The sequence below is a fragment of the Oncorhynchus gorbuscha genome, linkage group LG06 (assembly GCF_021184085.1).
Source record: "Oncorhynchus gorbuscha isolate QuinsamMale2020 ecotype Even-year linkage group LG06, OgorEven_v1.0, whole genome shotgun sequence".
In the NCBI taxonomy this organism is placed as follows: Eukaryota; Metazoa; Chordata; class Actinopteri; order Salmoniformes; family Salmonidae; genus Oncorhynchus; species Oncorhynchus gorbuscha.
Genome location: NC_060178.1, coordinates 40,845,872 through 40,859,427, shown reverse-complemented (window position 1 = coordinate 40,859,427; position 13,556 = coordinate 40,845,872). Strand labels below are relative to the sequence as shown.

Here is a 13,556-nt window from a genome sequence, read left to right as displayed (position 1 = left end):
AACAGCATACAAACAAATGGATAGCATACGATCATAGATTAATTTAACTACACAAGTTTACAAACAATTACAATGGCAAAATCACAAGAATGGCTTCAGATCAAAGTCTACGTTGAGACCGAAGGGCGCAAGGGTCTTTAAATTAAAGATCCAGGCAGCCTCTCGTTTTAACAATAAATTATCAAGGTCACCCCCTCTCCTAGGGAGGGTGACATGTTCGATGCCAATATAACGCAGAGACGAAATCGAGTGACCTGCCTCCAAGAAGTGGGCCGCAACTGGATAAGTAGTTTTTACACCTAATGGTGCTACGATGCTCTGAGATATGTACTTTTAATTCGCGCTTTGTTTTACCTACATTTTTTTACCACAAGGACAAGTTATACGATAAATAACTGAGTTATGCGTAAGTACTATTTCAGACAATGTTACAATGCATGCGCTGGAAGGTAGTTCATTCAATACCGCCCTCGTGTGGAATATTAGTGTATAATGACTCAACATTAAAAGTAACTAACAAGGTATTCTCAGGGAGAGGATCAAGAGATTCAATGATAGAGATCATACTGCTGGTGTCCTTAACAAAGGAGGGGAGCTGCCTGAAGAAAGGTTGTTCTGCCCTGTCGCGCTAACCCCCCCACCCTCACTAGCTTAGATGCCGCCCTCTCTGCTTTAGCTAGCCGGACAAAAATCAACTATCTAAAGAAGCTATCAGCTAGCAAGTTGTGTATGGTAGTCAGTTTCCACACGGACACATTAGCGTGAGGACCCATATTAACAATGCGCACGCGCGGATTGTCTGCTCGTCTGCTCTCCGCTTTCATTCGACTGTTCAGTCTTATTGTCGTCAGAGGCCATTCCTAATTTTTTTGTGTTTTTGATTCTGCATATTGTCTCAAAGGAATGCCATATTTTCTTAATAGAGATAAAACAGCAACAACCATCGTCTGTCAAATAGAGCTAGAATAGTTGTATCCTGTTATAAGAGAATAACTACAGTTACTATACTGAAGTTTTCTGAAGTTACAGCTCGCTAGCTAACGTTATTGTTCGGGCTGGGTGTGGACTGCCAATGGCTTGTGTAGAGACATCAGGTAGCTAGTTCTGCCAGTGCAATGTCTCATCACTTCAACAATGTATCCAAGTTATTGCTAGCTATCAAGATTCTGTTCTATTTGACATTTATAATTATTTTTTTTATGTTGACGACCTAAGCCGATTTTGATTTAATTGTTTTATTTGTTCATCAGATGACAGAGTAGGAGAGGTCCTGCTGAAAAGGTGAGTTCACTTTCACAGATACTCAAAACTAATCAAAGATGCATCATATGGACACACCTACGCTACCGGTCAAAAGTTTTAGAACACCTACTCATTCAAGGGTTTTTCTTTATTTTTTACTATTTTTACATTGTAGAATAGTAGTGAAGACATCACAACTATGAAATAACACATGTAATCATGTAGTAACCAAAAAAGTGTTAAACAAATCTAAATATATTTTATATTTGAGATTCTTCAAATAGCCCCCCTTTACCTTGATGACAGTTTTCCACACTCTTGGCATTCTGTCAACCAGCTTCACCTGTAATGGTTTTCCAGCAGTCTTACATATACCAATCACTTGTTGGCTGCTTTTCCTTCACTCTGCGGTCTGACTCACCCCAAACCATCTTAATTTGGTTGAGGACGGGGGATTGTGGAGGCCAGGTCATCTGATGCAGCACTCCATCACTATCCTTCTTGGTAAAATAGCCCTTACACAGCCTGTAGATGTGTTGGGTCATTGTCCTGTTCAAAAACAAATGATAGTCCCACTAAGCCCAAACCAGATGGGATGGCGTATTGCTGCAGAATGCTGTGGTAGCCATGCTGGTTACGTGTGCCTTGAATTCTAAATAAATCACAGACAGTGTCACCAGAAAAGCACCCCTACACCAATAACACTTCCTCCTCCATGCTTTACGGTGGGAAAAACACATGTGGAGATCATCCGTTCACCCACACCGTGTCTCAAAGACACTGGTTAAAGACAGTGGTTAGAACCAAAAATCTACAATTTGGACTGCAGACCAAAGAACAAATTTCCACCGGTCTAATGTCCATTGCTCATGTTTCTTGGCCCAAACAAGTCTCTTCTTCTTATTGGTGTCCTTCAGTAGTGGTTTATTTGCAGCAATTCGACCATGAAGGCCTGATTCACAGTCTCCTCTGAAAAGTTGATGTGGAGATGTGTCTGTTACTTGAACTCTGTGAAGCATTTATTTGGGCTGCAATTTCTGAGGCTGGTAACTAATGAACTTATCCTCTGCAGCAGAGGCAACTCTGGGTCTTCCATTTTTGTTGCGGTCCTCATGAGAGCCAGTTTCATCATAGCGCTTGATGGTTTTTGCGACTGCACTTGAAGAAACTTTTGAGCTTTTCTTGCCATAATGTGGACTTTGGTATTTTACCAAATAGGGCTGTCTTCTGTATAACCCCCTACCTTGTCACAACACAACTGATTGGCTCAAATGCATTAAGAAGGTGTCATGCTGGTGAATGAGGACCCAAAAGCGACTTGGCGAAAACAGAGTATTTAATCCAGAATAAACTTTACAAAACAAAAAGCATAATACTACACGTAAAGACGAGAACAGACTGGAGACTTGATCGAGAACTGCAGGTTGCCTCGGGAAGGCACTTGAACCTAGCAGACTCAGACACCTGCTCACCACGCAGCATCTGAGGGAAACACGACACGACAGGGCAAAACATAGACACAGCACGGTGAATTATAAATGAGGATCCGACAGGGCAGGTACGGGAAACAAGGAGAGAAATAGGGACTCTAATCAGGGAAAAGGATCGGGAACAGGTGTGGGAAGACTAAATGATGATTAGGGGAATAGGAACAGCTGGGAGCAGGAACGGAACGATAGAGAGAAGAGAGAGCGAGAGAGTGAGAGAGGGAGGGGAGAGAGAGGGATAGAAAGAGGGAAAGAACCTAATAAGACCAGCAGAGGGAAACGAATAGAATGGGAAGCACAGGGACAAGACATGATAATAAATGACAAAACATGACAGTACCCCCCACTCACCGAGCGCCTCCTGGCGCACTCGAGGAGGAATCCTGGCGGCAACGGAGGAAATCATCAATGAGTGAACGGTCCAGCACGTCCCGAGACGGAACCCAACTCCTCTCCTCAGGACCGTAACCCTCCCAATCCACTAAGTATTGGTGACCCCGTCCCCGAGAACGCATGTCCATGATCTTATGTACCTTGTAAATAGGTGCGCTCTCGACAAGGACGGGAGGGGGAGGGAAGACGAACGGGGGTGCGAAGAAAAGGCTTAACACAGGAGACATGGAAGACAGGATGGACGCGACGAAGATGTCGCGGAAGAAGCAGTCGCACAGCGACAGGATTGACGACCTGGGAGACACGGAACGGACCAATGAACCGCGGAGTCAACTTACGAGAAGCTGTCGTAAGAGGAAGGTTGCGAGTGGAAAGCCACACTCTCTGGCCGCAACAATACCTAGGACTCTTAATCCTGTGTTTATTGGCGGCTCTCACAGTCTGTGCCCTGTAGCGGCAAAGTGCAGACCTCACCCTCCTCCAGGTGCGCTCACAACGTTGGACAAACGCTTGAGCGGAGGGAACGCTGGACTCGGCAAGCTGGGAAGAGAATAGAGGAGGCTGGTAACCCAGACTACTCTGAAACGGAGATAACCAGGTAGCAGACGAAGGAAGCGAGTTGTGAGCGTATTCTGCCCAGGGGAGCTGTTCTGCCCAAGACGCAGGGTTTCTGAAAGAAAGGCTGCGTAGTATGCGACCAATCGTCTGATTGGCCCTCTCTGCTTGACCGTTAGACTGGGGATGAAACCCGGAAGAGAGACTGACGGACGCACCAATCAAACGACAGAACTCCCTCCAAAACTGTGACGTGAATTGCGGGCCTCTGTCTGAAACGGCGTCTAACGGGAGGCCATGAATTCTGAACACATTCTCGATAATGATTTGTGCCGTCTCCTTAGCGGAAGGAAGTTTAGCGAGGGGAATGAAATGTGCCGCCTTAGAGAACCTATCGACAACCGTAAGAATCACAGTCTTCCCCGCAGACAAAGGCAGACCGGTAATGAAGTCTAGGGCGATGTGAGACCATGGTCGAGAAGGAATGGGGAGCGGTCTGAGACGACCGGCAGGAGGAGAGTTACCCGACTTAGTCTGCGCGCAGTCCGAACAAGCAGCCACGAAACGGCGCGTGTCACGCTCCTGAGTCGGCCACCAAAATCGCTGGCGAATAGACGCAAGAGTGCCTCGTACACCGGGATGACCAGCTAACTTGGCAGAGTGAGCCCACTGAAGAACAGCCAGACGAGTGGAAACAGGAACGAAAAGGAGGTTACTAGGACAAGCGCGCGGCGACGCAGTGTGCGTGAGTGCTTGCTTAACCTGTCTTTCAATTCCCCAGACTGTCAACCCGACAACACGCCCATAAGGAAGAATCCCCTCGGGATCAGTAGAAGCCACAGAAGAACTAAACAGACGGGATAAGGCATCAGGCTTGGTGTTCTTGCTACCCGGACGGTAAGAAATCACAAACTCGAAACGAGCGAAAAACAACGCCCAACGAGCTTGACGGGCATTAAGTCGTTTGGCAGAACGGATGTACTCAAGGTTCTTATGGTCTGTCCAAACGACAAAAGGAACGGTCGCCCCCTCCAACCACTGTCGCCATTCGCCTAGGGCTAAGCGGATGGCGAGCAGTTCACGGTTACCCACATCATAGTTGCGCTCAGATGGCGACAGGCGATGAGAAAAATAAGCGCAAGGATGAACCTTATCGTCAGACTGGAAGCGCTGGGATAGAATGGCTCCCACGCCTACCTCTGAAGCGTCAACCTCGACAATGAATTGTCTAGTGACGTCAGGAGTAACGAGGATAGGAGCGGACGTAAAACGTTCTTTTAGAAGATCAAAAGCTCCCTGGGCGGAACCGGACCACTTAAAACACGTCTTGACAGAAGTAAGAGCTGTGAGAGGGGCAGCAACTTGACCGAAATTACGAATGAAACGCCGATAGAAATTAGCGAAACCTAAAAGCGCTGCAACTCGACACGTGACCTTGGAACGGGCCAATCACTGACAGCTTGGACCTTAGCGGAATCCATCTGAATGCCTTCAGCGGAAATAACGGAACCGAGAAAAGTAACGGAGGAGACATGAAAAGAGCACTTCTCAGCCTTTACGTAGAGACAATTCTCTAAAAGGCGCTGTAGAACACGTCGAACGTGCTGAACATGAATCTCGAGTGACGGTGAAAAAATCAGGATATCGTCAAGATAGACAAAAACAAAGATGTTCAGCATGTCTCTCAGAACATCATTAACTAATGCCTGAAAAACAGCTGGCGCATTGGCGAGACCAAACGGCAGAACCCGGTACTCAAAATGCCCTAACGGAGTGTTAAACGCCGTTTTCCACTCGTCCCCCTCTCTGATGCGCACGAGATGGTAAGCGTTACGAAGGTCCAACTTAGTAAAGCACCTGGCTCCCTGCAGAATCTCGAAGGCTGATGACATAAGGGAAGCGGATAACGATTCTTAACCGTTATGTCATTCAGCCCTCGATAATCCACGCAGGGGCGCAGAGTACCGTCCTTCTTCTTAACAAAAAGAACCCCGCCCCGGCCGGAGAGGAAGAAGGCACTATGGTACCGGCGTCAAGAGACACAGATAAATAATCCTCGAGAGCCTTACGTTCGGGAGCCGACAGAGAGTATAGTCTACCCCGAGGAGGAGTGGTCCCCGGAAGGAGATCAATACTACAATCATACGACCGGTGAGGAGGAAGGGAGTTGGCTCGGGACCGACTGAAGACCGTGCGCAGATCATGATATTCCTCCGGCACTCCTGTCAAATCGCCAGGTTCCTCCTGAGAAGTGGGGACAGAAGAAATGGGAGGGATGGCAGACATTAAGCACTTCACATGACAAGATACGTTCCAGGATAGGATAGAATTACAAGACCAATTAATAGAAGGATTATGACATACTAGCCAGGGATGACCCAAAACAACAGGTGTGAAAGGTGAACGAAAAATCAAAAAAGAAATAGTCTCACTGTGGTTACCAGATACTGTGAGAGTTAAAGGTAGTGTCTCAAATCTGATACTGGGAAGATGACTACCATCTAAGGCAAACATGGGCGTAGGCTTGTCTAACTGTCTGAAAGGAATGTTATGTTTCCGAACCCATGCTTCGTCCATGAAACAACCCTCAGCCCCAGAGTCAATCAAGGCACTGCATGTAGCACCCGAACCGGTCCAGCGTAGATGGACCGACATAGTAGTACAAGATCTAGATGAAGAGACCTGAGTAGTAGCGCTCACCAGTAGCCCTCCGCTTACTGATGGGCTCTGGCCTCTTATTGGACATGAATTAACAAAATGTCCATCAAATCCGCAATAGAGGCACAGGCGGTTGGTGATCCTCCGTTCCCTCTCCTTAGTCGAGATGCGAATCCCTCCCAGCTGCATGGGCTCAGTCTCAGAGCCAGAGGAGGGAGATGGTTGCGATGCGGAGCAGGGAAACACCGTTGATGCGAGCTCTCTTCCACGAGCCTGGTGACGAAGATCTACCCGTCGTTCTATGCGGATGGCGAGAGCAATCAAAGAGTCCACACTGGAAGGAACCTCCCGAGAGAGAATCTCATCTTTGACCACTGTGTGGAGTCCCTCCAGAAAACGAGCGAGCAGCGCCGGCTCGTTCCAGTCACTAGAGGCAGCAAGAGTACGAAACTCTATAGAGTAATCCGTTATGGATCGATCACCTTGGCATAGGGAAGCCAGGACCCTAGAAGCCTCCCCACCAAAAACTGAACGGTCAAAAACCCGAATCATCTCCTCTTTAAAGTTCTGGTAATTGTTAGAACAATCAGCCCTTGCCTCCCAGATAGCTGTGCCCCACTCTCGGGCCCGGCCAGTAAGGAGTGAAATGACGTAAGCAACCCGAGCTCTCTCTAGAGTATGTGTGGGTTGGAGAGAGAACACAATCTCACACTGGGTGAGAAAGGAGCGGCACTCAGTGGGCTGCCCGGAGTAGCAAGGTGGGTTATTAACCCTAGGTTCTGGAGGCTCGGCAGGCCAGGAAGTAACAGGTGGCACGAGACGAAGACTCTGGAACTGTCCAGAGAGGTCGGAAACCTGAGCGGCCAGGCTCTCCACGGCATGGCGAGCAGCAGACAATTCCTGCTCGTGTCTGCCGAGCATGGCTCCTTGGATCTCGACGGCAGTGTTACGAGCGTCTGTAGTCGCTGGGTCCATTCCTTGGTCGGATCCTTCTGTCATGCTGGTGAATGAGGACCCAAAAGCGACTTGGCGAAAACAGAGTATTTAATCCAGAATAAACTTTACAAAACAAAAAGCATAATACTACACGTAAAGACGAGAACAGACTGGAGACTTGATCGAGAACTGCAGGTTGCCTCGGGAAGGCACTTGAACCTAGCAGACTCAGACACCTGCTCACCACGCAGCATCTGAGGGAAACACGACACGACAGGGCAAAACATAGACACAGCACGGTGAATTATAAATGAGGATCCGACAGGGCAGGTACGGGAAACAAGGAGAGAAATAGGGACTCTAATCAGGGAAAAGGATCGGGAACAGGTGTGGGAAGACTAAATGATGATTAGGGGAATAGGAACAGCTGGGAGCAGGAACGGAACGATAGAGAGAAGAGAGAGCGAGAGAGTGAGAGAGGGAGGGGGAGAGAGAGGGATAGAAAGAGGGAAAGAACCTAATAAGACCAGCAGAGGGAAACGAATAGAATGGGAAGCACAGGGACAAGACATGATAATAAATGACAAAACATGACAGAAGGAAATAAATTCCACAAATGAACTTTTAAGAAGGCACACCTGTTAAGTGAAATGGATTCCAGGTGACTACCTCGTGAAGCTGGTTGAGAGAATACCAAGAGTTTGCAAAGCTGTCACCAAGGTGAGGGATGGCTATTTGAAGAATCTCAAATATATAAAAAAAGGTACCACTTTTTTGGTTACTACATAATTTGATATGTGTTATTTCATAGTTGTAATGTCCACTATTATTCTACAATGTAGAAAATAGTCAAATAAAAAAGGAAACCCATTGATTGAGTAGGTGTTCTAAAACTTTTGACCGGTAGTGTAGCTGTAAACCTGTGGCTGCTTCCAGTGGTGGGAAAAGTACCCAATACCCAAGTACCCATACTTTTGTAAAAGTAAAGATACCTTAACAGGAAATTACTCAAGTAAAAGTGAAACTCACCCAGTAAAATACTACTTGAGTAAAAGTCTACAAATATTCAGGTTTAAATGTACTTAAATATCAAAGTAAATGCATTGCTAAAATGTACTTAAGTATCAAAAGTAAAAGTAGAAATAATTTCAAATTCCTCATATTAAGCAAACCATACGGTACAATTATTATTATTTTTTTATTATGGATAGCCAGGGGCTTTATAAACAAAGCATTTGTGTTGAGTGAGTCCAGCAGATCAGAGGCAGTAGAGATATACATGGATGTTCTCTTGAAAAGTGTGTGAATTGGAGTAAGAAGTTTTAAAAAAATCTTTATGAATGTTGTGAAGTAAAATGTAAAAGTTGTCAAAATTATAAATAATAAAGTACAGATACCCCCAAAAAACGACTTACGTAGTACTTTAAATATTTTTACTTAAGTACTTAATACCACTGGCTGCTTCCAACCTCTTGCTTGGATGTGTATGCATGTGTGCACTTTCCATGGGGTTGGGAATTGACAAAAACAGAGAGCAAAAAAACAATGTATTCTCTACATTGTCAGCTAAGTGCAAGGAAGAAATGAAAACCGTCAGACACCGTGTGTAGTGACAACAGTTGTTTAGTTTGACACACAGTAGGCTACAGCAGGGTATGTGCTCTAAGAAGGAGTGGTTCTGGACCAGAATGCTCTCTCATCCCCAGAGTGATGCAGGAGCAGCTGGATGAGGTGTTGTCATCAGAGGTCCCAGTAGTGGTCTCCGCAGAAACCCAGGAATTGGAGAGTGAGCAGGAGCAGAAGATGGTGTTACAGCTGGCTGTGATGATACGTACCATCGGAGACGCCTTCAAGGAGAACAGGGAGCTGGACGAGTCAGTTGATATTGGAGCCATTGCTTTGTGTTTTACAGTACCTTTTAAATTTCTCAAACTGTTGTTATGTGAATTCACATTGATGAATTTGATGCATAGACTACCCAGCAAATCGGGAACATTCTCTGAACATTATCGAAGATTCGCATTAAGTTAAGGTTTTATCTAACATTAGAATTTTTTTTTCTTCAGAAAACAATTTAAATGAAGTGTCCTTGGAATGTTCTAACATTCATTAAAATGTTATGCACAACATTTGTAATAACTACAGCAGAACATTCCCCAAATGTTCTCATTATTAAGTTTCCAGTTAATGTAATAATAAAAACAGACTAAATGTGTTCTGGAAACATTCTTGCAACATCAGGCGAATGTTTTATACAAACATTGTTTAATAATTATCAGCACAACTGAACATTTTTTTGTGTGTAATGAGAACATTTGCCGCAACCTAACGAATGTTCTGGGAACTTTCACAGAATCAATTTCGCTTTGCTGGGTAGCTAAACAAATATGAATATAGAGTATGCTTGTCTATCTGTGTGTTAGTTTACAATGGTCTAAGTCAGTAGTCTAATTACTACCCTACCTCCCTCAACCCGCCTGTCCAAGCAACAGTGTGATAGATGGAATGGTGGGGCAAATGACCAGCAAGACCAGCTACTGGAATTTGGTAGAAAAGGTATTTGAGGACGGTCAAGTCACCTGGGAGAGAATTGCTGTGCTGTTCTACGTAGCAGGGAGGATAGCTGTCAAGGTATGTTATGCAGTTTGTAAGTCCAATTTGTAAGTCGCTCTGGATAAGAGCGTCTGCTAAATGACTTAAATGTAAATGTAATACAGTGTTCTTGTTACTTTGTTATTATTATTGGATGTACAGTACAATCACTGTGTGTGTATTAACACTCTTTTCACCTCTGCTAGGTGGTGATTGCTCACCTCCCCGAGTTAGTGAAGGACATTCTGAAGTGGACACTGGAGTACTTCAGAAGCAAATTACTGGACTGGATCCAGAAACATGGAGGATGGGTAAGATATAGATACCATCAGAGGCTGTCCCCGTAGTGTTTCCCCTTTGTATTAAAGTTAACAGAATGGGCAATATTCTATATTAATATAAACTTGGTCTTGGTTGTTGTGTATGACGTGGTATTAACTATTGTTAAAGACAACTGAACTGTGATTGTCATTGATTTCTCTCACTTTCTCCCCCCTCTTTCTCTCCTCCCACTTTCTCTCTCCTCATCATTCTTTGTTCCCCCTCTTTAACTCTCTCTCTTCCCAGATGAACAGTTTCGCTGCGCTGGCACGTGTACAGGTGGAGAGGATATCCTCTATGAGCGCCCGGTCCTCAGGGCTCATCCTGGTCTTCCTCGGAGGTGTCATAATGGGTAGTGTTATCACCTGGAAACTGGCCAGGAGGACCTGACACACACACATACACAGTCCCACTCCGGTTCAAACGCAATTGTTTGACGTGCACACACACACACACACACAAATACATTTGTTTACCTAGTCTATGTATTATTAGTTACCTACCTTCAGGTTTGCTCCGGATAAATAAGATGACCAGATGCTGCTGGAAGTGGTGTTGGAGAGCCAATAGGAAACACTCTTTCCTCTGGTCTAAAACAAAAATGTCCCAGTGCAAAGATTGGGGACATTGCCCTCTGTCGGGTGCCATCTTTTGGATGGGACGTTAAAACGGGTGTCCTGACTCTGTGGTTAATAAAGATCACATGGCACTTATCGTAAGAGTAGGGGTGTTAACCCCGGTGTCCTGGCTAAATTCATCTGGCCCTCATACCATCATGGCCACCTAATCATACCCAGCTTCTAGTTGGCTCATTAATCCCTCTTCCCTGTAACTATTCCCCAGATCGTTGCTGTAAATGAGAATGTGTTCTCAGTCAATTTACCTCAACTTAAATCAAATTAAACTTTTTTTTTTATCAGTGCCTTCAGAAAGTATTCACACCCCTCAACTTTTTCCACATTCTGTTGTTACAAAGTGGGATTAAAATGGATTTAATACTTTTTTTCCCAACACAAAATACTGTATTACATCTCTGCACCTATAAAAAGAGAGCCATCTGTACTGCTATTTTAGTTTTCAGTTAATTTGATTGATTATTCTCTCATCATTGATTTCATGTACTTATCTCAGCAATTTCAGGGTTTTCTGTATAGTTATCTAATGTTGGTTTGGCATATTATTCTGTTTTAATGTTACCAAATCTTCTTAAACACTACTGTTGCTCACAGAGTGAGTCCACGCAATTTATTTTGACTTGTTAAGCACATTTTTACTCCTGAGCTTATTTAGGCTCGCCATAACAAAAGGGTTGAATACTTATTGACTCAAGACATTTTTAATTCATTTGTAAAAACAAAATATCTCAAAACATAATTCTCCTTTGACACAAAATCTCAATGTAATCCATTTCAAATTCAGGCTGTAACATAAAGGGATGTGAATACGTTCTGAGGGCACTGTATATATTAACCTACAGTCATGAAACCAAAGTGTTGGGGCAGAGCTCAGTACATTTTGTGTCACTACCCTTACGGAAAAAACATGAATTTCACATTTTTAATGTGATCTTATGGGAAGTTAATATGACAACATGTAAAAGCAACATGTGATAATATGAAATTGCACATTTGGAACATTTCAACATGTGATACCATGAAACTACACCTCACAACATTTGAAAGTTTTTCACATGTGAAAGTCAAAATGTGATTTTCACATATGAAACTGCAATTCAGATGTGTGGTGAAAACATGTTATTCTCACATGTGAAAGGTGGTGTTAACATGTGAACTCTGTATTGAATACATGTGAACAACTGTCCTCGCATGTGTCTCTTTTGTTTTCAAAGGTGAAAATTTCAGCTCAACATGTGAACAGTTATTTCACGTGTATATACGATTTTAAATGTGAAAATATGATTTTCACATGTGAAACTGCAAATAAAATAAAACTGTATGTCATCACATGAAGTGTTCCAAAACCACATGGTTTCAAATGTTACAAATGTTAAAATGTTACATGTGGAAATTTCACATGTGAAATCATGTGTTTTTTCCTGTAAGGGTATAGCATCATGTTTGTTGGTATCCTGCTAGACTAGGGTATCTGTGCCTGAAATGAGAAACCAGTGTAAGCCTAACAGACAGACAATCATGTTATGTGATTGTTGTTTTTTACAGAAAGGTCATATTATTTTTCAATACAATATTTTACAGAAATAACACATGAATACCGATTTGATATTTTTGAAGTTTATAAAAATGTATGAAACATGTATTTTGAATAAAAAACATTTGGGATGTTTGACTTGAATGTAAATGTATTAAATGTGCCATTTTATTAGGATAAACAAAATAAGTATGAGTTGACGGTGTTTGTGCTGTAATAATCATGTTTTAACTATGACCCCTAAAAGTCCTCAACATGAGCATCAATCAGTAAGATCCATAATATCAGTCGTGATAGGAATTGTTAGCTAGATGTACAAAGAATGCACAGGACACAAATAGAACATTTTGGCATAAGCTTTTAATATTTTTATAGAGTTTTTGATGTTTTCTCTTTGAATTGGATTTGCTTGTTTTTCCAGTTAATTTTGTGGGTTTTTTTTGTTTGTTTTATTATTCTTGTTTTATTTTTCCTATCTGCAATGGAGACGAGTTTTTCAGTTTAATTAGCATTCATTTTCAAACTTTCATACTTTTAATAATAGAACTGTGTTTAAGTCTCTTTTTTCACAAACTTGTTTGTTAAATTATTACTGTTTATTAATCTTTTTTTCTTTACACGTTTCAAAAATATAAAAGGTAAATTATAAACATTCCATTGAAATATATTTTATACAGTTCTTGATTATTTTTTTCTTCTGTGTTATGACATTAAAATTGTATCCAGTATCAGTCTTTACAGCATAAATCCCATTCAGTGTTATTGTAGTAGCCTTCTCTTCTTCCATCTCTGTCTTCCCTCTCTTTCTCCCCTGATAGGAAAGTGGCATGGCTGCACCCAGAGCCTTATTCCCTTAGCGGTGATGTAGTCACAACAGTTGGCAGGACCAATAGAAACATTAGCTGCATTGGCGCTAGTAGTGCAATGTTCTTTCAAATGTAAAAATCATAACACAAATCAGCAACAAAACCACAAATCAGACAAAAGAGTAAACAAGTCACCAAATGATAAGAAAATAAATAAAAGCACCAAATAAGAAAAAATAACAGATAAAATTGTAAGTTTAGCAATGATATTGACATATCTGTATCTGGAGTGGTAGATTAGGAGATAAATAATCTACTGTTATAGACAGAAGAAGTGACAGGCAAAATTATATGTAGAGATGTACAGATGCAAAAGACAGATGGACCTGGAAAAATG

General features: G+C 42.9%; 1 protein-coding gene across 2 annotated transcripts; it reads left to right on the top strand.

Moving 5' to 3' along the window:
* Nucleotides 1–692: 692 nt before the first annotated feature.
* LOC124037970 (apoptosis regulator BAX-like) lies at nucleotides 693–12,484 on the top strand. Of its 2 annotated transcripts, none has more exons than XM_046353290.1 (6): nucleotides 693–1,094; nucleotides 1,251–1,281; nucleotides 8,978–9,145; nucleotides 9,758–9,902; nucleotides 10,070–10,174; nucleotides 10,431–12,484. In XM_046353290.1, the coding sequence occupies exons 1-6, from the start codon at nucleotides 1,073–1,075 to the stop codon at nucleotides 10,572–10,574; spliced, it is 615 nt and encodes a 204-aa protein (XP_046209246.1). In that variant the 5' UTR covers nucleotides 693–1,072; the 3' UTR covers nucleotides 10,575–12,484. The 2 variants fall into 2 exon arrangements, with proteins under 2 accessions (XP_046209246.1, XP_046209248.1); XM_046353292.1 differs by having other exon boundaries at nucleotides 700–1,094; nucleotides 9,764–9,902.
* Nucleotides 12,485–13,556: the final 1,072 nt, after the last annotated feature.

Excerpts from the sequence above, each read along its gene's own strand:
- LOC124037970 (XM_046353290.1), top strand. The coding sequence starts at position 1,073 with ATGGCTTGTGTAGAGACATCAG. Across the intron at positions 1,095-1,250 it reads GGCTTGTGTAGAGACATCAG|ATGACAGAGTAGGAGAGGTC; the intron begins GTAGCTAGTTCT and ends TTTGTTCATCAG. Across the intron at positions 10,175-10,430 it reads TCCAGAAACATGGAGGATGG|ATGAACAGTTTCGCTGCGCT; the intron begins GTAAGATATAGA and ends CTCTCTTCCCAG.